General features: G+C 41.1%; 1 protein-coding gene across 2 annotated transcripts in view; it reads right to left on the bottom strand.

Moving 5' to 3' along the window:
- Positions 1 to 27,831, bottom strand: part of LOC105275842 (amyloid beta A4 precursor protein-binding family B member 1-interacting protein) — a 108,785-nt gene that overhangs the window by 72,365 nt on the left and 8,589 nt on the right. For both annotated transcript variants that reach the window (XM_011332995.3, XM_026969420.1), the window contains exon 2: positions 6,079 to 6,208. In XM_011332995.3, coding sequence (XP_011331297.1) covers positions 6,079 to 6,177 — 99 coding nt within the window. In that variant the 5' untranslated portion in view covers positions 6,178 to 6,208. The remainder of the gene's footprint in view (positions 1 to 6,078; positions 6,209 to 27,831) is intronic.

Here is a 27,831-nt window from a genome sequence, read left to right as displayed (position 1 = left end):
CTTCCACGCGATGATTTAAGCTACTCCTCAAAAGACGTAATTGCGGTCAAGGGTCATCGCTGATGGATCTGTACGACTTGAAATTGACGATAATCTCGTGGGCGCTCTTACGCCGCGTAATACACATCCGCGATTGATAATCCGATGATTAACCTTTATCTTTTTAAACGGATGATGAGATTGCTCCTCTCCTCTCCATGCCCTACAGGTAAGCCATTATTAAGCAAGAACTTCACGACGTAATCTATTTGTAATTAATTACGAGGAAAACGTCATTAAAAGATTGTTATCTTCACTAATCTTTAATTCTTTTATATGAAATAAAAAATATTTCCTACAAAGCAGCATTATATTTCAGCAGTCTTTATACACCAAGTACTCCAAAAGTGCGCCAGGGTTCTTAGAACGTCTTTCAATCAACGAAACTCGAAAGCGAACGCAAGTACCACCGGATATAGCAATATTACAGAACAAAGGCTCCCATTGGACCCCGGCCACGATTAAGGATGCCACGAAGTCCCGGCGCGGATGCGGATACTACGAAGCCCGCATGTTAATAGCCACCGGAAGCTCTTAACCATTTGTCTATTTCGCCGCGGGCATGGCTCGCCGTTCGCATTCGCTCCGATTTGCCCTCATTACGCGAACGATCATATAATATAATGAACGATTTAGCCTCTTGTGCGTTATCAGTCACTGTAATGGAACGTAACTTGTCATCGTGAATTTCATAATTATAAATCTAGAGATCGTGAAAATCTATCAATCAAACACTGACCGGAAAATAAAAAATATAATGACGAAACTTGTGGCGAATTCCACAAGTTTCACACAATATATTTTAATCACGCGCATTACGTAAGAAAATGTTTTGTACATTTCTCTTTACTTTACTTTAGAAATCTTATATTTTTGCGATAATCTCAGAATTGTTAAAGTCAGAACAATGTCTTAATAGTAGTGTTCATTTTATCGAATATAATGAGCTTGCAAAATAGCCAACTATGTGATACATCAAAGAATTTCAATATTTTGCAATTTAAAAAATATCGTAACAACGACATTTTTTCATATTGTAATTTTTGTTTTAAAATTAAATTCCCTTAAAAAGAAACTCGCTGATTTTCAATCTGTTACTAGAAGGTGAGCTCTTTTCTGAGACATCAGCTCCACATGTGTTCCATTCACGGAACTATGAAGAGAGTGACACGTTAAAGTTGCAGCCTGCATTACCAGTGCTGAAGCGAAGAACAGCCTGCTGTCGGTAACGTACACAGCAAAGATACTGCAGTACAGAAGACAATCTTTTCTCATGTAGAATAGATGACGCAATAAGAGACATTTGCTATCGCAAAAATAACGCGAACAATATTTAAAAATTATTTTACAATGTGCATCGCGCGTCACAATTTACTTAATTAGTTTCAAGTTAATTAAATATTAAATGGATTCAAATATTAAACGGATGGATTAGAAAAAAGATTAATTGAAATATCTATGTAAAACTAAAATAAATCAATATTGCAGGCGTTACGTTTCATTAGCAACAAGTAACAAGTATTATATAACATACACGTATTTCAAACATAGTTTTTTCAGATTGCTGCAAGAAACAAGTCCAACTTTTTTACATGAGAAAGTTCATTGCCATCTCCAAGTCATGGTGAAAACGTCGCTCGTCCAAAATAAGAAGACTAACAGACAACAGTTTGATTCCCTTTAAAAAGAAAGACACACACGGCCGCACAGAATCATCTCGTGGAAAATTCCGCACACTAAGGAATAATCCGTTTTGTGCGAAAGTACAAGATGACACAATTACGACGCACGCCTTCCGAGAAATCCTATTATGCAATTCAGTGGAGCATAGTAATTTCATATATGACACCGCGCACGAAACGCGGCCGCCCTGTAGTGGAATGTGACTGTGCAAATTGGACACCTTGTCGCTCAGCGTTACGGTACATCCGAATACGACACGCGAATCATTCCTGACGCGCGTTCCGCGCCGCGATGGGGCGGATGACGCGCGCGATGATGGCCAACACCGTAACACCATAATCAACACGAGCAATTCGAGGAACGAAGTCGAACTGAGGCATTACTCTCGCAGCTGGAAGCTGGAAGAACGCAGGGATAACTGTTCTACTGTACCACATAGGATTCATCATTCAGCATAACGCACAGAATTTCTTATCCAATTTTAATTGGATATAATTATTCGAAACCAACCTCATTTTTCACTTTAATTTTTTTATAATTACTAATCTTTTCGATCTTTTCTCAAAAAAGAACAGCTACTTGTTAATGACTTTTATCCTCTTTTATTCCTCGCGTTGATTTAATTGTTATCTGTGTTGCAATTGATTCTTTCATGTTGTATCGGGGAAAGTGTATAACGGTGTTTTCCATGTATTCGCTAACTGCAAATTTTTAGATACTAATTTTTGGTGCGGTCAGAACGTGCCTCCTAAAGACTAAGACGAGACTATAAGACGCGGACGGTGAATCTTGCGCCCAGCCAATAATATTTCGCAAGATGTTTCAGCGTTCTGTGTTCCAACGTTCTCTCGAATGTTCTGTAGCCACGTAGGGGTCAGCGACCACAGTGCAACGTTATCCGTTCCGCGTTGCCAGGTTATCGATCTGTGCAGAGGCGCCTTGACCGACCTCCGATGCATCGCCGCCAAGTGCAAGTGCAAAAGCTCTCATCCTCCCTCTCTGTCGCGCCACCCCCTCGCATTGTAATCGAAAGCGGTCTCGAAATAAAAGCGAAAGAAGCGACGGAGAAGAAAGCAACAGGATAAAGTGAAAGCCCGGCAATTACTTGTGTTTATCGTCCTCGCGATGTAACTTGTAGACTGTTTCGTTTTACGAGCTAGAAGATTCGTCGGTATCCATTATTTCGCTCAGTAATAATTAGTCAGCGTTGCAAGCGGGATTACTCATCGAAATGACTACTTGGCGATCACGTGAACGCATGGCATGACATGAGGTTCTGCTGACGAACTTGCGACAATAACAGATGAACAACATTTGCAAATCATCTCAACTGTATCCTCTTCTATTATGAGCGTTCTAAGTCTCGCAAACAGCATTCGGAATTGATTTCTTGCACGATATCTTGCAATATCTTGCATCGAGAGGAGATGAATGCACGTTCATCAGGTGCAAAAACGGGACTGACGTGCAGCGCTTAACTTATCGCTTGACAATCCTGAATCGGTCGTTCACCGAGCTGGCCGCTCTTGCGTTCGTCTGACCACCGCGATTTTAACTTGGTTTTCCAGTGAAGTAAATATCGCGTGATGACCAGCGACGATACCAATCGTCCGACAATCGATTCGCCGAACCTCCGTCACGGGACGACTAAGTCCAAGTGCAAGCATGTGCTCGGCAATGACTTCTGGCTACCGAAGCGGTACTCGAACAGCCGCTCATCCATCTTTCACTAGACACTCGGCTCCTCGAGTGTCCAGTCACCGATGGCTCGTCGAAGGTTCAAGGTTACTCGTCGCGGTTTCACTTTCAAGCGAGTACTTTTACTTCCCAGTGAGGCATGACGTTCGCAATAAAATCAGCTGCTGATGTAGTGGAAACTTATTCTCCGGCTTCGCCAGAACTTACGGGAACTTCGTAGCCAGCTTAAAACACAGCTTACGCACGAGGAAGTAGTCTGTTTTTAGATTCAAATTAGGTTCGTGACTGCATAAGGAAGCTTCATTAGGACAAACTGAGCTGCAGCTGTCGCCGTCAAGAGCATTAGTATCATGAGTACCATGAAACTGCCAGATACTTTGTTTTACTTTAGAAAAGGTAGAAGTTCGTCTATAGGCAAAATAGTAATCGAGATATCTTGCGAGACTTGATCTCTCCAAATTAATGTAATAAATAAACAACAGTGCAGGCATCAACACGACAAAACTTCCGTGGAAATTTTGTTACAGCAAGCAGCAAAGCACGGCGATATCTTTTGGCGGAGAACATTCCGCCTCTACTACTTTCTGCGGATTAATTAAAAAATTTCTGCTCCGAAAGAGAAAAGAGAGAAACTAGTGGAAAAGTTTCGTACGAGGTAGAAAGAACGCGAATTTCCACTTTTTGGAAGTCTGGAACTAATGACGCAGGCAGTTCTTGAACTTTGTAACAATGTTCCGCAGATCGTGTGTCGCGGATTGTCCGATAATCGTGTACCTTTAGCGCGCGGAAAGTTTCTAATGCAACTAACGGCGTAACAGAGGACGCGATTATCCGCGATTTAATGAAATTAGGGGCAACTGCAGGGAAGAGAGACAAACCACAAGACCTCAGCAGGAAGAGCATTAAAAGCGCACAGCAGGAACGAGTGTGTCCGGTAGACAAAGTTCGCATCGCAACTATTTCTAACACGTCAATTGTGCAATTTTGCCGTTTCGCGGTCACTGTTGCGTAAATCATACAGTCGTGAGAAAAATATAACGAATAAACTCGTTTTATGCTCAAATCAAAGTCAACTCGGAAAACACGAGAGAAATGAAAAATATTATGAAAGTAGCTCGTGACAATCGCGGACTCTTAAAATGTATTAAATGCATTACCACTGCGATATAAAACTGTGTTGTTGCGAACTAAATGCCGAATATCCACTCACTCATTCGTGGCAATTCTCGTAACAATTTGTAGCAATTTGTTCCGAGTTCGTTTAATCGCGTAATCGAGCAATTTTGCCCAACGTAAAATGAAATAATATCTTTCAACGCGCGCGCGCGCGTACGCCATAATAACTGGGTAACTGAATAACTATATTTACAAATAATCTACATTTTTATGTTGCACATACACGTGTATACACACGCACACGCAAACGTAAAGTCATGATTCACTTGTCCGAATATTTTGCAATTGCGGCACTGATCATCTCGGACGATATTGAGATGCAGACGTACATGAAGACACGTGCAGCACGCTTTTCAAGGAAGTAAACTCGCGTCAGCGGCTTCTCATGCCAGCTACTAGCGAATCATTTAGACCACGCGCCAATTGACACCAATTGAGAAGCGCGTACTCGAGAGAGGCAGTTAGTCAGCTGCGCCTCTTCATCGGATCAAGCATCGTCTTTCAAACTAATCAAATCGAAATTTCGCCTAGTAGCGATCCCACTTCGTCTCCGGATATCAATTTTCATCGGAGACGCCAGTGGCTCTGCGGAAATCATTAAAAGATATCTACTTTCTATCGTTAAATTCGCTGTTGCTCTAATTATATCTAACATGTGATATATATTAATTTGTTTTACATCACGAGTATCAAATTTATTAGCTCTAGGATGCATAACTTGAGTCTCCAAAACTCACCTCGTATCTCAAAATGCTATATTTTAATCGAACTAGAGATCAGTTTCAATTACTCACTTACTTATTTTATTTACTTTCTTATTGTTAGTTATTTACTTTTTCACTTAGTTCTATATTTTTTAATCGGTCTGGAGACGGAAAATGGGAGACTCAGCTTATGTAAAAGAAGCCAAATTTTGTCTATGCATCCTAGAATCAATCATTACAAACTGTATGCAGTAACTTAACATTTACGCTTCAATCGCTTCAAAAGATGCATTCAGTCATCCCACATGCCGATTAATTACCCCGACGTGATGTGTGATCATAATATTTGTAATTAGTCGGAGCAGCTTTTAGATATGTAGCTATGGAATTTATAATTAATTACCAGAATTGCTGCATCCTGCGTGAAATAATATTTACAATTTCTAGGAACGCTTAACTATGTGCTATTTGCAATTAATTAACATTATTACGGCGCGGCGGTCTATTTTATATTTTGCGACTTCTATTATTCTATTCTATTATTTTTCTATTATTCTGTTCTATTCTATTCTATATTCTTCTATTATTAACAATTTATTAAATGATAAAAACTGTTTTTTCAGTTCTCATCAAATGATTGCAAAAGAAAAATATGATACAATTATTCCGCAAAATATTCAACTATTCACATGCTATTAGCAATGTGTGCGGTTGTGTGCGGTTTTCTGATCGTAAAATGGACAGTAAAAAGACCACATGAAAAGAAATATAAACTCACCACAGTCAGGCTATCTAACTCGCCCAGCCACTCGTTCAGAAGTTGTTCAGGATCCGTCTCGTTGTCGCTGTCCTCGGCTTCTTCCTCGTATCGGTCCATGGCAAATCGACTGTGCGTTGAATCGCCTTTTCTGCAAAGAAAATTTAAATTGTTAAAAGGAAGTTTAAAAATCGGGGATAGCTGAATTAAATTCTCTTATGAATTTGTGCGAGGATGAAAATGAAAGAATCTAAAATTCGTATTTCACATTTCTCCAATTACGCGAAACATGAAAATGTTTTTCACGAACTGCAGTACGCCGAATATTATATAAAAAAACCACGTAGAGAAATATTAATAAAATCTGAGAGATTGCATGAATAAAGTAGATAATAACGTGGAACGTAACGTTTTGCATCGGAGTACGTCGGCTTCAGCTTGCACTTACGTCTCGCAAGTATGTCATCGACAAATATGTACCGTCTACGTAACGCAGCTTTGTTCGCTCGAGGGTAACTTGCGGTTACCAGCTGCGACGGCATTAGAAACGTTGACAAAACGTTTAGTAGTGTCACGGGCCTTGGCCCGAAATTCCCATTAGTGGAACCGCGGAACTGCGATCGTAGAAACGCGAGCAGTACAACGTCGCTACGTTGTAATTCCTTTTCATTAACTCATTTAATTGGATGGAAAGGCATTCGCGCGTAAATTGAAACGTGGGATTCCACTTTATCATAATTAGCTAACCCTGGTACACACTTACACATACTCGCCTCGCGCTTGAATTCGGTAAAACGTATGCTATCTATCATGGGGTTCTAAGCTATAATTAAATTGGAAGCTACGTCCGCAGACTTCGTAACGAAGATCGCGACGTAACTTGTGTTTACAGACAGCTTATCGTTGCTACTCTCAATCGCTACAGCATAACCAACGCATCTTGCCGAATTGATTAATGTATAGCCACTTCCATCGAAAGCGACGCAAGTCTGTTGCAAAATAGATTAAGGTAGAATCGCGTGCGTTTCCGAAATTAAAACGAGCGGTCCCCGCAGGCAAATGTCACGTATTAAGTCATAATTACGTACGGCGCAAATGACATTGAGTTAATTCGTCGCGCCCCGTGCATCGCGGTCAAGTGCGCGCACGTCATTACGCAGTAATGGAGATTAATTTAATGTCGGATTGTGTCTCGAGAGAAATTAACTCGTTGCACTTTCGCAGCCTCCCTCACTTTTCCGGAGCGACAGTGCTCCGGAAAACGCAACCTGCGACACGCACTTGCGCGTAAATCAGCTCTCCCTTGCGTCGCGCCGCAACAATCGCAGGTCGACCGTATTTCGATTGCATTAATTCGACTGCCGGTATCATTCCGTTAAAATTTAATGGTTAAATGGCCACGTGAAATTGTTAATTACTTTTATACCGTCATGCTGCAACAACGTGATCGTTTTTCTCCATCGTTTCTCGAAGAACCTTCAGCGGCAGCAAGCTATTACCTCAGCAGCATAGTTCTCCGATTAGCCAATGGCAGTTTCATGATTAATCAATATTAAGCGAAATAAAGTTCTTATATTTCCGGCATGAAGAGAAAGGCGAGGACCGCAAATTTAAAAAACTCACTTCTCGCACACGTGTTCCGTAGAAATACAAAAGGTGTTCACTTACAGTACTCTTTAGATAATTGCGAAAGTGGTCAGGAAATTTTTTAAATTTCGCCCCGCTTTTAGCGCGCGTACATGTACACATAAAATAATTAAGTCCAAAGAAAACCCGAGGAATTTTTGTTTCTCGCTTTCACGCATGCACGAGCTCTCGAGAAGTGCGCAGCACTTTTCAATGAATGTAATAAATACGTGAACGCGAGTTCTCGCGCGGCAGCACGCACGGAGGAAAATAACAGTGATCGATGCGATACGAATCACTTTCGAATCACGGGACACCCGCGTGTGCGTGCTCGGAGCTGAATGGTGCATCGCCGGGCGAGTTTGCATAAGCACGCTAGCACCGATGCAGGTGCGGTGCAATCGCATCTCGCGGTCGAGACGAAATAGCGTTGCATTCCAGCGAGCGAGAGCAAAACTGCGCCGCTAATTGCGGAAGGGAGGAGGCGGGCGTGAGAGGAACGGGTTTATACGGTGCACTGGACAAGGTGTCCTTGCAAGGTTTTACCGCGAAGCAGTGCGATAGAGTGAACACGGGTAGCCGTGGATCATGGTACGCGGAAAGCACGCGCGGCAAGGATGGAAAATGTGACGCTTGCCAGCTTTGCTCGCCGGGAGATGCAACTTTCTTGCCACCAGAACGAACGCGCTCGTGCCAGAAAATCTTATAATTCGCGACACTTCTCGTACGTTTCATCAGCAGATGGGGTTGATCTTATACGGATATATAAACATCCGAGTTACATTATTAAATTAATAATTTATAATATAATAAGACGAGATTCAATAGATTTTATAAAAATATGATTAATTTTATGCCAGTTTGATCCGCTTGTTCTATTGTCTATTTTATTATTAGCGTCACTATTTTTACATTTTTGTTGCGAAAAGGAACGGAAGAGTAATGAACTCTCATGTGGAGAAAATTATTTTAAATAATCACCGAAACCTGCCAAAAATTCTAACTTCTTCAGAATTACACCGATAGAAATATTACCAAAGTTCTAGCTCAAGTAAAAGGGACGAAGTATCAAAACCATGGAACCACAATACCACGAAAATAGCGCAAGTTGACGGAACAGTGACGGCCTAGCGCCATAGCACGCGTGCATGAAACATAGACCGAGATATCGATTGCTCGATTAATAATGCAACGAGCAGACAAAGCTCTCCCGCTTCTCCGGCAGCGGCGACATAACCGATGTTGCAGCTAGACGGCTCCGAACAGCTCGTCTTTCAGGCCGAAGAAACGGGTTCCTACATCGATAACGAGGCGCCTCGTCGACTATACACGGCTTATCCTTTACGCGACCAAAGTAATCGATCGCGCCCGAGTAGCAAAAGACTTTATTTAGACTGTGGTATAGACTCGGTTTAGGCTTGGTTTAGACTCGACGAGAGCGAAACTGAATCCAACTACTCCGTGCGCATTTTCTCGCTCTGCTTCCTCTGTCTTTAGCATGATTTTGTGGGAGAGTTATAAATCGATAGCTAACGAAACTGATGGCTCCGTTAGAGATATCGCTTGATTTCACCAACAGTGAATCAATTCGGATTAAGAAGATAGCCCGACATTGTGGCGCGAAGATATGGTGGCGTTATCAAACGGTTATCGAACGGATACATCGCCGTAGTTTGTCAGTCGTGCGTCTGGCAGCTTGACTCGATACCAGAAGTGCTTATCGTCGAGTTAGCGATATCTTTACGCGCGCACACGAAACGCACAGCGGATGCAAACGAGTTAACAGAGAAACTCCCTCGCGAAACGAGTGTACTCGAGATATCGCGCGGATCAACACGAGAGATGAGCGTTCTTGGCGAACACGCTTCTGCCTTCTGGGGACTATACGAATGAGGCAACAAGGAAACGGAAGGGACTGTCGTCGAATCGATATGACGTGCACGATGAATAGTACTCGAGCGTACGGCAACGCAAGGCCAACGACACAGAAACGTATCGATACCGATCAAGTTAAAAGGTATTCGAACTGATACCGTAAAACTGGAAAAAAGAGAGCTAACATTATGTTACACTGTGAAAATAATATTAGGTTGACAGAAAAATCTATGCTGATCTCTTTAGCAAAATTCAAACCAAGCTCTGTATCAAGAATTAATATTACAAAGTTTTGTGTTTGAACTCTGCCAAAAAATCTGAACCTTCCAGCAACGCAAAATCTGTATTAATTCTTAATGCCGAGTTTCGTGTTTGAACTTAGAACTTTGAAAGATCAATATGGACTTTCCGACCCAATATAAAAGAAATTAAAGATACACTCGTATAGAACATGTATCTTTCAACTTCACATATAATCTTCACTTAAATATGGTAGCCATGAAACAACGTAGATTGAAATTTCAATAGTACGGATTACACACATCTTTCATTGGAGATATTTATAAAAATTATCTGCAAAAATAAATGTGTAAAATTATATAAAATAAAATTATATAAAATAAATATAATATTTGCAACATTTTAAATGATGGCTTTACGACGAGTATATGTTTGCGAATATCATTGCGAATTGATATAGGATTAGATATCACACGCGGTAATAATAACATAAAAATCAACAACGTTCACAAGAAGATTGCGCCTTGTTACTCCCGGCAATGGCGGAAGTCCCTTGGGAAGGATGCACCGTTCTTTCCTTGAGCCTTATCTCCTCTTTCACGTGGAGTCCCGTGCAACGCCCCGATTCGATCGATCCTCACCTTCTGGCGTTCGCCTTCAGATCCGCCTTATGGGATACGAGCTTGTTCCGCCGCAAAAGAAATTCTGTAGACATGGGAAACGCAAGTAGGGAAAACCCGGAACACCGTGAATTCAACGGATCTCCGTGCGAGGGTGTTCGGAGGGTGATCGAAGGGTATCAGATGACTCACGTGTGTACGAGAGCACTCGGGGAAATCCTCATTCATTCACAAGTTTCTCGAGAGGATTCTTTGAAACAGATATGCAAAGTCGCGAGAAAGAAAGAAACAGACCAGAAAATTCAAAGAGCGAAATAATGCATCGAAAATGTATCCTTCCAAAATGTCGCTATTGCTGAACATAATTAAACATTTTAAGAATTAGATTCTAAGATAAGATGTTCTATTCGAGCACTGATTTTCTTTTTGTTCTATTTGCATCTAAGTATATGCAGCCTTTTAAAGATCGATTCATTAAACTGTGATCATTCTTTTAACCATTTATAACTCAAAATCTATTCGTGTAACGATATTTAACTTGAGGAAAGATCAATTCTGGATTGGTTAAAATTACTTCCTATTACTCATTGTCAGAATCAGGAGTCTCTGAAACTTTACACGTGTACCGTGCGAGAATAAAAACGTCGACAACTGAATCAATAGCTGTCGCTTCGAAATGAAAGAAGCGCAAGTATTAGTTATGCTTTATCCTTGGCTTTATCTAAATTATTCACGACCAATATTTTATCGTTAACGCAAAATTTTTGAAATTCACTGATTGAGTGGGATGCACGCAGGTACGAGCGATGCACTACGGGCGGTGTCGCTCGATAAGCACCATCGTTGCCCATGGAGATGCTAAATAATAATACCCCACCGAGTCTCTCGTACCACCTTCGCAAAGAGCTACCATGACCCACGCCGGGAGAGCGATTAAAGACAATTTGCACGAAGCAACCGGATTGTCTGGGCACGCAAGACACGCGCCCGGAAACAGATATTAATCCTTCCGGGTTGTTGCGTGCCGTCCGCAGGAAGAAACGCACAGTTTATCGTAAATTAACAAATAATTTTGCTTTCGTGATATCTATTGAACTCTCGCGTACGGAAGTCGGATTCTGAAAGTGTCAGTTTCTTACGGAATGCTCTGAAGCGAAATAAACGTATTCTCGTAATCGAGCATACCGTGTTGAAGTGATATGTTTTTTTTATACAACAATGTGCTTAGATTCTTATAAAATTCTTGCAAGTTTTCCGCAGTTTTTCGAATCTGTACAAAAAACCTGTATAGAAAATTAAAGAGTTCGTACAACAATATTCTATGATTCTAAAGCCGAATATGAAAAATAGCAAGAAGTTTCTGTGCATTATTTTCCCATTACAAATCATCAAAGGTCTCAACGATACCGCAGTAAACAATGGTGGCATTTTTAATACGCTAACATTATCTCATATAATCAGCTTGTTCTGAATATCTCATATTTTACGCCTCGCACGCAACGAACGGAAGATTCCAGCGTTAATCCACGAACAATGTTGCGTATTTGAATTACAAATGCGCGATGCATGCAATTTGAACCGAGATCTATCTTCTCGCGGGGATCTTCACATTTTCGCCAACGCGACAAGGATACATCATCATTGCTGAGATTATCACGTTAACGCTCGGAAATATTATCGTCAATTGTCTGCAAGGCAATTGCAACGATATTATTGCGACAAACCATGAGATATACGCATATAGGGAAGTGGGTTGAGTGGATCGAACAGTGAAACGTAAGTCTTCGCTTTCTTCCTTTCTGTCAAGAGTATGACTAACAACGCTATATTTCGCGCCGTCTTCCAGACCTTGGAAACTTTAATCGGCGATCAATACATTCCGCGGGAAACGTATTTCAAGCGTCCTACATCATCGGCTATCACGGCTGACGGGAATATTTGCAGCCTATGATTGAAAGCGCGAACAGCACGTTATGGCAGCTTCCTGTAAATTCCGCGAAACCGTGATGCAATGTGTATATTAACAGTTAAGTATACTTAATGAAAGTATTAACGATGCTGTTTCGTTTATCTAAAATAATTTTAATATTTCGGATTTTAATATCCGTCTTTTCTAAATTGTTACGTCACCAATTAATAATTAAGGAGTTTTTTGTCAAGATGACATTTATCGCTTGATATATTGTAATATTTTTATGTGATTTTTATGCGTCTAAAGTGGAATCTGTGCGATTCTTATGCAATGTAAGAAAGTGCAATGCCAGAATTGGATAGAAAAGTTGCAATTCTAGACTTTTATAGTAACAATAGGACATCGGTATAATGTATGTGGGAGTTTCGCGAAAAGCAGACACATTAACAATTTAGCTTTCACCGAATTACCAAACTGGTAGCGAAGATATTCATTATGTGAACATTTCTGCAAATAGAATCGAAAAGCGAAAGTATAGAATTGACTAATCAATCAATTCTTGATCCTACCGTTTGTATCAGTGAATACACAAACGTTCTAAGTGAATTTCATGCAAATTTGACGCGTGCCATCTCGATCGTTTCTTCATTCGTTCTCTTTCGTTCTCTTGCGTCGTTTTGTTCCGATGCACTCCATATTCGTTCGTTCCCCGTCGACTCGTTTCGCTCTTCTTCCTTTTGTGGCGTCTCGGATACCACGTTACGCACTTTCGCGATTCTCCAACACGACGGAGGATGATCTCGAAAGAGAAAGAGCTGCGACAACGTGAGTAGGACGACCAGGTGAAAGGAGGAACTACGGGAACAAAGGGACACAACAATGAACTGACTCGCGGAAGTGTACGATGAAACAATACTCATAGAAAATTGACCGCGAACCTCTTTGAACTCTGAATTAACGGCCAACGAATCAATAGATGCATCGAATCTTTCCGTGACACACCGCTCAGTATTTTTTAACAAGATAAACTATAATTTTATAGTCAGTTATATAAGATAAGACACATCCTGTATGATATCACACACGATAAGATCAGTAGATGATACTTCCGTTTGGATTTCCGTTCAAGATTGTTAAGGTACAATCAGGATATTTTCACTGAATTTTTTTATAGGAATTATCAACTTTTGAGAAGCTTGCGATATCAAAATTCTTCGAAATCCATCTCTGACGAGGCGATGATTAACGCAAGATCACTTCAGCGCGTACGCTTGCCGGTGCAAGTGAAGTGCCACGAAAGGCACGTCTCATTCATATTTCCCTTTATTAATAAGTCAACGAGTATCTGGCTCATCGGAATCGGCATGAATGCGAAGACTGTTCCACATCGCGCGTTCCGGTTCGTCAGGCGATGACGTCGAGTAGCGGCCCGTCATGTTTGCGCTTCGTACTGCACCACGAGTGCACTCTCGCAAAATGCGACGTGCACGATATCCGGTTTCGGTATCGCGTGTCGACGTACACGCTTGTTTCGCCCTTTAAGATCTGCTTGCCTGCTTGATGAATTAATAATCATACTTAGAGATGCTCCAAACCATTTCTTACACGAGCAACGCAGGTCTGGCTACAAAGAAGATCTTACGTGCATGTTATAAATAAAATTCTACAGATTGCTTGGATCCAATTTTGTAACTCGAGTTACAAAAATGCGATTACAATAATATTAAAATAGAATTAAAATAAGCATTTTATGTCTTGCAATTACAAGAAGAAAATAATAATTTTCTCGACGTTATTCTGGCAGTGCGGAATCATCGATCTGACTGAATTTCTCCGATCGTGACTCATATGAAAAATAATCCAGTCAGACGCCCACCCGATGTTTCCCGGAAAAATCACAGCATCAGTCACTTTTCTATCTTGTCTAAGTGCCGATCCGGAATAAGACACACGCAACATTTCTACGAAACACGAATCACGGGACGGACCGATCTGACCTTTACCAAGAAAAGTGTGAGAGATTCTATAACCGGAGCAGCCTGCATTACGCAAGAGGGACGAAATAATCGCACCAAATGTCGGCGTCGGATTTCACGGCGTGTCATTATTGACACGGAGAGTACAAATCCACGCGAGAGCTCTAACGAGGCGCGATTTATGTGTCGGATTAATTTGCACGCGTCGCAATCAGCGTAATCAACGAGCGTCAATCGTGCTCACAAAGTCGTTCAGCTGCGAACCAGTAAGCTATCCAGCCTTATCCCGCAAACCGCTGAAAGGGACGATCATTGCAAGAGACAAAGCGGCATAAGTTACTCAGACCTACGTCGCCTTAGCTTTCGACGGTCCATTTGCGTTCGAAGCTGGAAGGCGTCTGAAATCTTCGTGGTACCGGATGCAAGGGGGATTGAGGGGACTCTCGCCCCCTTCATCGATGAAATGAGCATAAAGAGAGAAAAAATGTAAAAGCACGGCTGAGTAGGTCGTGAATGAACGATTGTCGAGATATATCGCGCGCGCGAGTAACTCTATACGCAGACAATCGAGATACAACGCTAAAACGCACCGCCAATCATGAATGACTCTTTGTCCGTGGTGGAGAATCTCGTTCTGGTCAGCGATTAACTTCTAGGAGGCACGAAGAAAGTATCTTCACAGTTACTGCGCTATTGCGCGGCGTTTATCACGGGCCACGACCAAATCTACAGTCTACTTTCGTCGAACAATCGATCCCTTTGACGCACGTTTCCATGTCCTGACGAAAGTCTTTGCCGCGGAGATCTCGAGTATGATCGCAGAGACATTCTCTCCTAAACCATCCTAAAGAATATAAGATACGCCGATTGATGCAATTGACAACTGGTTACCCATCAAATTTTATTCTTAAAAAATTGATTGCAGATTGATACCACAGACAAATGCTATTTTAGCGGCGCATCTATTGCGATTAATAATATCAAGATCAGTGTAAGTCTACAACTAGTTTTAGTCTATAAGATTCTCACATGTAATCGCAGACGTTATCTAAACAATTACATCAAGTTTCAGGTGCAAGATAGCCTGATGAAAGAAGCTTGATAAGTCCGAGCGATCGAGCGGCGTGAGCATCTCTTCAGAGTCCGAATAAAACGAGAGAGCAGCACTAACAATAAGTCGCGGAGAATCGTCGCTGAATTTAATTGCGAGCGGCATTCGCGGGGAAGATAAAGGAAATATTTCAAAGAGTCGCTGATGTCGCGGCAGGAGTGCTCTACGAGAGTTCGGCCGGGCGCATCCATCGCCCTCAAAGAATTTCCCCAGGCTGAGCGGCGGCGGAGCGGCGACTCGCAGACGAAAAACGACGAGAACGAAAGTGAGAGCGCGCGCAAAGCAAAGAGATCGTGGAATACAGGAATAGCTGCGCCATACGCGGACTATACGTCTACACCGCGTGCCGGGTGTGCGTTGCTGCGCTTCTAAATATAGAATTTCGATCGCGTTACCGCGACTTCACGAGAGTCGCACATCCGGCCTGAGATCCTGCGCGACCGCCCGCTCTCGACGAGATCATCGACTCCTGACAGCTGACGTAAACGCGAGACAGATCCTGGGAGACAGTCGGCTGCAGGGAACGTTGATACTGATTACGTCTTGAGCATGCGGTTTGGATTAGGCATGACCGGCATCTTAAAGGGATACAAAATTTCTTCTTTTCACAAATTTCCTTGCGACAAAAGATGAGAAGGAAAAGAGCTCTCTCTCTCTCTCTCTTTCTTTCTCTCTTTGAGTGCTCATCGTATGCGATCGCGCTTCGCTGCTGCGACGTTCTTCGGAAGAATTACGCGCGAAGTGCAGAGTTATCGCCGTGCGTTGACCCTCGAATCGATCTTTCTATTAGGTTCTGTATCAGCATTCGTTCGCAAACTCGGTGTTTGTAGTCCTCCTTTAGTCCTCTCTCTTTCCCACCACCGTTCATGGTACCATCCCCGTCTCTTTCTCTTCTGTGCTCTCCTCTCCTCCGTCTCTCGTTCTCTCGCCCGCCGCATACGGTGCGTTTGCACGAACGCCCGCGTTGCGTGACGAGCCGGCTTTGAACGCGACCGCAAAGTCACAGCCGCGGTAGAAAATTCTTCGGCCAAGACCACTGACCTTTCCTCTCCCCGTTTCAGGATATGGAAACGTTTCGTGATCAGGCGCCAGGAACTTTCTAATCCGTGGATATATCGCTCGCCCGCGATTTTCCCGCGAGCGTGGAAGACAATCGATCTAATCGATCGATATCGACGAAACTCCTGCGTGCGCGCGGACGTTCTGCTTTCGATCAGATGCCCGACGCAACGAGAAATTATAGGCAGACGTCAAAATTTCCAGAGAGAAGCTACTTCTCTGAATAATATGTATATTTAGTCAGAGGAAATGATCTATCACATCGCAAACGTTTTCACACGGTTGACGTGGCTTTTACGCAGTTGTCAGATTTGTAACTCGTAGATTCGTTTCTCAGTTTAAAAGATCACTTCAGAATCTAATACTTAAACAACATCGGGGAGCAAGCAAGTTTCCTAAACAGAATTTAATTTCAGACTCTTCAGAAGTTTCCCCATTTTTCTCACAGTTTTCTTACGCAGCATCTATATTCGTGCTCTTGTTGCTTGGATATCTAATATCTCGAAAGGAAGCGCGATTGATTAGCGACACGCGGTATATACGCGCGGCACGTGTATCGCGAATTACGCATTATTGCAATCCGACTATGTGGATACATGCGCTACGGGAATAACGTGTAGTCAGTAGGATTATTCTATGTTTTCATATTACATTCACACGCGGGAGTGCACGATACACGTGACGCCAGACATTCACAATGCGTGATTATCGAAGCGCATCAATCCCGCTTCGCGTCACAGAGAGCTACGTATATCTCTCCTCTCCGAATAATGAAATCGGTCCACAATCCGTGCATTCGAGAGTAGTGCGCGCTTTCGAGTCTATGATACATTTCATCCTGCGCAATCCGCTAAACCGGAATCTGTCTTGGTCCTCGATGATGATAAATATGTTAGTTGTTTCCTAGATAATTTTCAGAAAAATATAGACATGTATTTATGTTATTAATGTATATTATTCATTATACGTAAAGTTAACTATCCGCAAAAACATCTAATCCGCGGAAGTTCTCGCGCTGCGGAAATCGCGCAACCACATAAAAGCTCGTTCCCTCAATGCCAATCAACAGTAGTGGAATTCGGGCGCATTCCTGGCCATATTTGGCCATCACCGCGCCTTTCGAAGGGCTCCGTAATGCAAGTAACATGAATGTATCCTCGTGGAGATTCTCCGTGAGCAATTTCTCTCGGAGATAAATTATTCTTTCATGCGGAAAGAGACGGAGCGCAGATCGATGAATCACAATAACGGGAAATGGGTTGCAATAGTTGATGATACGGAGGTTTTGCTATCAGTTACCGTTTTTCATCATAGAACAATCCAGACTTTTAATCTGAGAATTACCGCCGATAACATCTTAGTAAGTATACCTTGTACAAATTATACGCGCGAGCTGTTTATACCGATCCCTCGCGCGGGGGCAACAGCAGAAATCCTTTCTTCGAGATGTGACACGTGAGTCAAGCGGACGCGAAGTGGGTCATTGTTGTAAGCCGACGAAGAAGACACGCGCGCACGCACACCGAGGAAGAGCCAGGGTCGCATAAAAGATCGAGGGGATCGTCGATCTTCACCGAGCGAGCGTTCACGCATGGATGAGTCCGTAATAGCGCAGAACGATCTCGGACAACCTGCGGCGATCAGAGTGGAAAAACAAGAGGAGAAGACCAGGAGACAGCGGAAAAGAGGGGGACGAATAGGCATATATATATAATACACATTTAGAAAGAGGAAGAGACACAGAAAGAACAGATGGAGAGTGACCGTTACGTAACTGCACTCTAAGTGCATCGATAATACGCGGTGTAAATGCCATAATCGGATTCCCACGCAAATCGCGGCTACCTCGGGCATTAAACGAATAGTGGGATTAGCGACGAGAGACCGATCGCGATACATGATCATCATCAGTCATGACTGTCCTCAGCGCGAGTCCTTAGCGGATGCTGAGGACGATCTTCGACCGTGCTCGGTGAGAAAACACACTTTGATTTCCGGTTATCATATTTGTACGTCAGATGGCAATAAATGATAATAAGTTTGAAATAAGTACGTGTAAACTTATTTTCTTGTATATTTTAAAAATGATATGGTACCCTTTATATGGTACCCAGCTTTTGAAATGGAGTGCATACACGTTTAGTGACTTTTGATAAATAAAATAAATAGAAGATAAAAAGCTCTTCTCTCATCAGCAGCTTCCTTCTTAGAAATTTTGCAAGTTATCTTCTCCGTACTTATCATTTCGGTTAATAATCACCGATAAAGTGTGACGACGCGTCACAACTCGCGATACGTTTGCATTTGGATAATAATACCGAATAAAGCTACACCGTTGCATACCAAATGAACGGAAAGTACTTGCCGAAGGAGATATGCAAGCGGATCAAAATGAATCTCGATAAATTATAAATTCCTTGATACTTTCATCTCGCGAAAACTTGGTATCAGAAATGCGAAAGTCCTATCAAGACATAGACTTGCAAATTCCGAGCGTAGCGTAGCGTTCATTAATTCCGCAATGCTCGCGGCGTGGATTTTCCGCTTAATTCACTTCATTAATCTTGCTATGATCGAGCAAGCGGCATAATTAAGCGTCCTATGTATTATTCATTGTAAATCATCGACCCGAGTGTTTACTCGCATCCACGTGAACATTGCGCAATTGAACATTCATTCAATATTTTAGCGTAAAATTTTAATCTTATTTAAAATCCTTAAAGTTTAACAATATTTAAACTCATAGAAATAAATAAATCTCTCTTCAGAAAAAAAGAAATATTGATGATTAATAAAGATTTGAAGATTTCGCAATTATTGTCCAACCAGCTTTGCCGCGCTCAATTTCGATCGTAAAAGTTTCGAAACACAGAGGATCCATAAATATTATCATCGTCTAAATATCGTGCGTTCGCGTATTTATTATTTCTTGGATGAGTCAAACGTGTGACATCGCGGGCAATCAAACATCGACCAAATATCGACCGTCTGGTCGATGATGTCAGAGTGAGAGGAGAGCACAAGAAACAAGAAAGTCTCACTATCGTCGCGACAGGAGCGCAATTCTGAACGGGAAAGCGCCGCTACCTGCAGCGAAATGCATGGCGCGACTGCAGTTGCAAGTGCACAAGTGAGATAAACGTAGAAAATAGTCGCCGAATGGCGATTTTATCGGTCGCGACATCGTACGCGAATGAACGACAGGTTCGCCGCGAGACCAAACCGGTATATCGACTTTTAAAGCCGACTTTTAAAGTTTACGTTTCGTACTTTGTATAATACAAATTGCATCCGCGGAGTTAATTGCAGTCAATTTGCTTTCAACAGAAATGTCGAGATGTCGACAATACGTATATTTGAAAAGCCTGATTCAAGAACCTCGCACGTATAAAAGCTTCATTTTATTCCAATCAGATTTTAACAGAATTTTGTTTCCGAGTTGTAATTTGAGGTTTAATTATCGACACGATCGGTGTAAAATGTTTAAAAAACACGAAAAAGGTGATGCCGTTCTGTAAAAATAGATTTCCAAACTCTCTTGCGACTGTAGATTGTTATATTAATATATCATGTATTCAACTGAAAAATATAAATTGCACCCATGTGGAAAATCGTGGAAAATTCCAATTTTCTCAATAATACATGGATACAAAATTCCATCGAGTCGCAAATGAGTAATACAAGTGAATGTTAAGATTACATCGACACTTGCGTCATTACGAATGCGCAATCCCAAATAGAAGACATAAATCACCGAGGGATTCATTCGCAGTAGTCTATTCTGCCCACGGCAGAAACGAATGAACGAACGTTTATTCACAGGTCCCGTGTAGCATAAGCGGGCCTTAAGGGTAAATGCTCCAGTACTCGCTTTATTACGCGCGCACCTGATCCACGTGGGCCGACGATCGTTCTACCGATTAATCGGTCAGAGACTTGTACCCACGTCTTTTCTTCCACGTTCTGTCAAAAATACCGAGCGACTCGCGTCTTGTACATGTTCATCTTGCCAAAACTGGCGGCGAGCCAGATTTCTAATTTTGAAAGCGCGCGCGGGGGAAGTGCGAGGTCCATGGTGCTCTCGCGGATTTAACGAATGGCCTGGATAATTTTGTACATTAATGTGCTGTTTTTGTGTTTCACGTAAGCATTCTCCGTAACTTGAGTACGTCACACTTCGCTCGCTGCGAATCGAGTGAACTTCTTTCGATTTTCAGTGATCACGAATCAATTAACTCGCCTGCTCAAAAAATGAAGTTTAAAGAGTGAGTTTTCAATTTTTATTTAAATATATATTTCTTTTTCGATGTTTTTGGCCTTCCTGTTGAACTCGTTTAATTCAAAATTTTCTTTCTCGAGATATCACTTCGCAAAAAAGGTGCGGCCTATTAAATGATGGATAATAGAGTAGCCTTGTTTCTCTCTCTGTTTCTCTCCTACTATGCAATCGACATGGAATTCCAAAATCAATAAACGGCCACCGGTAGTATGACGAATGTCCAGCGATGTAATACCATGCGTACCATTGACCTTTTACACCAGAGCAAAACCGGCGGGGCCAAAGTAACGACGAAGCGAATCGCCGTCACGGGTTCAATTTAGCCGATAACGAAGCGCTGATTATCGTGGGACGGTATGCGCACCGTCAATTGTAAATCCCTTCTTCACCATGTATATAATGCCTGTAATATATGAGGGATATCGATTGCTCGATATGCATATAATCACGAAGAATAAATATTATACTTGATTGAGTTCACTCCGTCAGAGCAGTGATGTCGATCCAACAAGCTGTAAGCATCAGTGAAAAAAGAGTGCAGAGTTAGCCAATAAATCTTTAGTTCATAAGTGAATAGAGGTCTGCTGCACTAAGCAAAGTTTATGACGCTTAACAATTTCGACATTAATTTCGTAAAATTTGATATAGATAAGTCCGAATTAGATGGCCATGTTTTTTTTTATTGCCGAAAATAAACACATACCTAGTTTTTTCCAATAAAACAGTCTTCAAAAAATAAACTAGTATTATTTTAATTTCAAATACCTTTCTTATATTTTTGACAAAAGTTGTTAATAGCGTCTTTTTTAGATCCTTTCCAGCTCTTTCACGGATACTACCCGCTAGATATTTATTCGTTACTTGAAAAGAGGAGGGAAATTTTGTAGAAAATAATAATAATTATTATAAATCTACGAATGATTAACACACTATTTCAGAACTGCCATCTCTCTCGATTATCCGGGAAATAACCATAGCACTTCATAAAACATGACAGACACGAGTGGAAACTGTACAACGTCAGCTACATGCGAGAAGCTCTAAATAAACTTAAAATCTTGGTTTCTGTTAATCCAAGTCAGATATTTTTAATACTTATGTGGAAATAGTGTAATATACGAAAAAAGTTTTCAAAAGTAAAGTAAAGTTTAAAATGAAAATATTTTCGCAACTATGATGTTTACTTACAAAACGTTAAACCTCATGTGCAAACACAAGTAAAGCTCACTATAGACTAATTGTAAGTGATAGAACTAATTGTGCGGTCAGTAGCGAAATTAGAGCGATTGGTCATTTCTCCCATGTTGCCATTTATTCCGGAATTATCCTAATTTTTTTGTTCTTAATTGAATTATTCTCAATCAAAATTGTTAATTGAAACGATAAAATTATTTATTATTCTTATATTAAATTTCCATTCTTTTCCTCTGTTTGAGCTGTCGACAGTTCACAATTGTGCAGAATATCGTAAATTTCTAATATTTTCTTTCAGTATGCTTTTGAGGATGCTTTGGAGTCCATTTTTCCCGAATTAAAAGCAAACTTTGATCTTATCAAATTTGAACGTTGAATAAAAGTGCAGCAGTATGAGACGCTCTGCAAATCTCTATGATCAGCTATCTCGGAATCGAGCATCATTACGCGTTTGTTCATTACTAACGGATTACTTGAAGCGGAAAGGGCACAATCGAGAAAGCGGCGTGTTTGACAATCGATAAAAGACTTACCACCGTAAACGGTTTAACAAACAAATCACTGTAGGAAGTCCAGTAATGCCGTTTTGACGAGTATCGACGTGGCGAACATTCGTTTCACGACTAATGATCGGCTGTCGACGAACGTCGAGATATGAAATGCGTATACGTGTTTGTCGTCGACGTATTTAATCGCCGCTTCAATTTAACGCTGCGTTTAATTATTCTCGAGCGATATGCGTAAAATACGAACGTGTTTTAAGCTTGACTTTCTAAACGCATTTAACCTACGGCCGTGATACATCGAGAGAGCCCCGAAAAATAAAAAATAAGTGCCGCTAATTAACGCGTCCCACGCGATCGGGTCAAATAGATGTGCGATAAAAGAGCTTCATAAAAGGGATCTCCAAATTAATTAATGGTCATGCGAGCATCTGGATAGCTTGCAGATATCGCTACTGAACTATAGTATATAGTAGTGAAGAGAAAATCAATGTGCTTATCAAAAGCACAAAACGCGAACAAAATTATTTAGATTTTGCACAAAAACAATATTGAATTTTACACAAGTTGATGCTAGCATGGACTGCATAGTTAAAACTTCTTAAGAATTTTACAAATTCAGAAATTAAGTGAATGTTCTTATCGCGTAAAAAATCACCGATTTTACAGTAATTAATTAGAAAGATAAAGATATTTTGATTTGCGTCTTTTGAATGTTGTATAATACGGGATCAAGATTCCGCTTGCTACAAACTAAATTTATCCTGACATAACCGACCAAAATAGAATTTTATGGAGCGTTACGTTAATTATGTTAATTGGGAATGGCATCGTTCCGTGACGTTTCGCACACAGCATTTTGTGCTGTCAGACGCGGCAGCGATCTTTCTCGAGTCTATAAATGCAAATGCATCCCCGCTCTTCCCATTCCTAAGTTCGGTCGAGTCCGCGTCAAAGACAATCTCAATTTGAATTCTTCGACATGAGCTCACGTAGTTTCGCGTTTACACGTGTGGAACATTAATTTCGCCTACTATAACGTTTCCCACGCACAGCTGACTACGTACGACACAATACATCGCATAATGGACTCGAATTAGAAAATCAAACACGATGAAGACACAACACGCTAAACTTTTCATAAAAATAAATTTATTCATAGTTTATCTATTTGATTCGATTATCTTGTATTTCCACTTTTGGGAACTGTTGGAAAATTTGAAATAAAAGTCAAAACGAAATAATATTCAATACTCAACAGTACTTGAAATATACATATATCGATAAAATACAAAAATATCGTTACCAAAAATATGTTTTCTATTCAAACGCTATGGGCGATGTTATTCATCTATCTAACGCGTATGTTCCTATAAAATATCCGGAAAAAGAGGATTTGAAATTTCATCGATGTAAACAACAACGAACTGCTGAAAAATAATCTGAATAAAGTTTCCTGCACCCGCGCACGCGTTTTGTGTTTACTGTCGGATCACGCTCGCGAGACAAAAATGGGGGAGGGCTCAACTACGGTAACCCTTTGAAATCCCTCCATTCGCGATCAACGAGGCCTTCGTAATGAAGATAGCATGCGATACGATGCGCAACGTCATATATCGCATTAGGGTAACCTCATTAATTAAGCACGGCGGATAGGCGGGCCGGGGGCACGTATTTTCCCCACCGTCCATTTGTTCCCCCGATCGCTTGCGCGACTCGTGTGGATGTCGTCGGATATCCCCATACATCACCGCAAGTTTCCAATTTACCGGAAATGGGGATGAGACGCGACGCCCTAGGAATTTTCTCATCTAATGTTTCTCGTGTCGGTTGAACGCATTCCGTTCAACTTCCGCTGAGAAATCTCGATTTTTCCGCGAGCGAAAACGTGGCCTTTCGACTTTAAATCGAAAGGTCTTCTGAGTTTTGGAAATTTTTACGGAACCATCAAATCGATCCGATGGATCTTACGTCACACGGATTTTCTCGAATCGAGCGTTCCCACGGAATACAGGCTTCCAAAAAACTAGAATATTTTTTCTTCGATTGGGCATCAGATATGACGAAACTTTCTCCGAACGAAAAAGGGGTTCCTCAGCAAACATTGTCGATGGAGACACCACGCATAAAGATGCACGTTTTACGAATATTAACTTTACTATTCCATCTGAGCATGCAAAACATCAATCTTTTCCATTTACACGTGTAGACACGCGTGGCGTCGTATATGCAGTCATCACTCGTCCGAAACTACTTCCTCTCCCGGCCCTTTGAGATGCAGATGCATGTGCGCTGCATAAGCCGTTCCTGTATATTTTACGCAGAAATAATACACTTTTCGCGCCGGCGTCTTTGATGCAGCGAAAGCGTTATCGATTCACGACGAGATTACGTGAGAGTTCTATCAACGATTCAGTTCATCTCGAAAGAAGTACGCTCTTCTAAACTCTATCAAAAATTAATCTTCTACGTATTAAACAAATTTCTATGACATGGAACATAGACTGAAGTGTAAGAATATTTATCAATGTATCTTCTTTATAAATATATTTTATTAATATCCTGCATTTTTCGCTGAATTGTGTAAAATGAAATGTTGTCAAGTTCTCACGAACAACTTACTATTTATTGTTTATCCTCTCTTTTCATTTTCAATTATTTGAACGATTAAAAGCATATCATTATACATAATGCTTGAATTTCAATGAGCGAGCCTGAATCTTTCTTTGTACCTCTCCAGTAAATTAATAAATACGTAAATTCTTCAGAATCTGCAGGTCGACAAGAAAGAGAAAGAGAGTGTGGAAATTTTTTATTTTTTATAAACTCTTTGGTCGCGTTATGCAGGCGCGAAGCTTTTCACTTGTTGGGACTTAAAAACGACGTCGTGCGGAATTAAAAGCGCAGCGACTCGAGACGGTGCAATTGCATCGCGCGGGCGTCGATGTTTGCACACCACATTCCGGCGTTCTTTCAACACTCCGTCAGTTAACAAGACGGTAGGAGAAAGGAAATCAATAAGTCAACGAGAGCGATATATCACACGTGGTTTACCTACTAACCGTGGCCGGTTTTTCCTGTATTAACAAATTGAGAAACATTAAACAAATTAATGAGCTCTCGAATTAATGAATTAAAAACTCTTGCTTCTTGCATAAAAGATTATTATCAGCTAGAGAAACGTGTAATTGAATTAGAGGAATATTCAATTTACTGAAAGTATTAAATTTAATCTAAAATATCTTGGCTCGCCAGATTACCAGAAAATGAATAGTCGCCTTAGGGACCCTTGACGAAAAAAAGATGTCAGCTAAAAAGATCAAGGGGTTGATCTCCCAATCACCGTGTCGGGCTCGAAACCCGGTCTTTCTACCTGACAAAGCGTCGCTCACGTCACATTCAAGCCTGCAGACATTATCTGAAGCACGAAGATCCTTTTAACGTCCGTTAGTCTCGTTAATTGTCACATTGACAACTGTCATATTTAACGTCTATCATATTCTCACATTACGTTAATATATTTGAAATGATGAAATACCCTCACAAATGCTTGTTAATCAATTTTATACTCTGCAATTTGATAAAATAAATTATCTTCTTAAATTAGTTTACGTGTTATTCATAGCTTCTCTGTCGCGAAAGTATTTTTCGTTTTAATTCATTTGTTACCAATGTTCGGCGAAGGTTTCAAACTTTTCTCTCGGCTCAAAGAATCGAAAGATATGAAAGGCGGAGAATCGAGATACGCCAACCGCCAACTACAAAAGCACGCTCCTTACAGGATTAAATCATCCGGAAGCGTAGGTTGTTCCTCAAAGAATAAAACATTGATCGCGCACGCGAAAAGCCCTTGTACTCTGCCCTTATATACTCTTCGCCTCGAGAGCCTCGTGGTACGTAATTGGTCGAAAGGGAAGAAGGCACTCGAAGCGCGGGGTGCTCGATCGCGATTTGCGGTAGCATCGTTTTAATTAAGCTCGATAACCGTTCGAGAAGAGGAACGACGAGGACTCGTGTTTCCTTTTTTCGCATCTCGCGTCTCTGTCCTTCCCGCAGTCGTTATCAATGCGAACGTTGCTTCATTCCAGAACAGAGATACGTGTACGCATGACTGTACGCTACTCGGAGTCCGGCCCGAGACCGGAAGGCGTGTTACCGATAAAAAATGATTAGGCGTCAGCCTCATGGTTTATTAAAACGATGCTTTGTCGTCGATCAACGAGCGTCAACGCTGTATCTTTCTGAAAATAGGACAGATCTTATATAAGCAGCGTCAACCACTGATTCCGAACGTTTTTAGGTAAAAATATCTTTTAAAGAATTTTTTTAGTTCACAAATTACCGTTCTCTTTTCTTATATTCGTCTTATATTTGTCTTTATATAAATATATTTATAAATTAATATCTCGATTTGGAGAACCGTTAGTAACAAAACTTTAAATTCAATAGTTAGTTTATTAACTTCATTGAGGCATTAATATGTTGTTACATTCTCCTTGTGACACAAAGTACTATCTTCTTTGTGGAAAATTTTAAAAATTACTTAATTCTCGGTTGTAGCTGACAACGAACGCGGTGTAGGGGCTCGGGACACTCCGCAGAAGAAATAATTATGCACCTCTAGCTGGCAACATAACCAGAACTGGGCATGTTCCCTGGGATTTACGATTTGTTCAGGTGATCACCTTAATCGTACGTAACGTTTATGAACTCTGACCCGCGTTTCCGTAAATTGTACGGCACGACTTTAATTCTGGACACACGGTATTCTTCTGAACGTCGTAATAACGGTTCATGAATCTACCTGTACACCGCACCTACGCGAGCGCAGACATGTGGGCACGCGAGGTCCGCCCCTGCGTTTCCTTATCAGGTAAGCCTTACGACGTGTTAAAAGTTGTAAAATGCACTTCTTTTAACCAAGTCGTCATACACTAGGTGAAGAATGCAGAATAGCTTTCTAAAGAGCGGAAGAAAAAACGAAAAAACAATCCTCTTTTCAAATCGAAAATAAACTAGATTTTATTAGAGTTATAAAATTAATATCCATCCTGTTCTCTTTAGTATGTTTTATACCATGTTATCATATTAATCGAGCAACGGAAATTCGATAAATTACGAAAAAACATTCCAAGTTCTTCGATCTTTCTGCAGTTTCTGATTTAAAATTAATGCACGATTCTATAATATTTCTCTGTGAAGATCTTGCAAAGTCAAAAGCCGCGACATAAAATGTACGACGTTGTTCATTTAATACATACCGCATACAGACCGGTATGCGGAGAATAGGGAGAAATCTTATCTGATGACCGGCAATTAAAATATCGTGGTACCGAATTAGAGAGTTTAATTAACGAGCTGTCTCTGATAAAAACGAAT

The sequence above is a fragment of the Ooceraea biroi genome, chromosome 4 (assembly GCF_003672135.1).
Source record: "Ooceraea biroi isolate clonal line C1 chromosome 4, Obir_v5.4, whole genome shotgun sequence".
NCBI lineage: Eukaryota > Metazoa > Arthropoda > Insecta > Hymenoptera > Formicidae > Ooceraea > Ooceraea biroi.
This window is presented reverse-complemented; position numbering and strand designations above follow the sequence as displayed.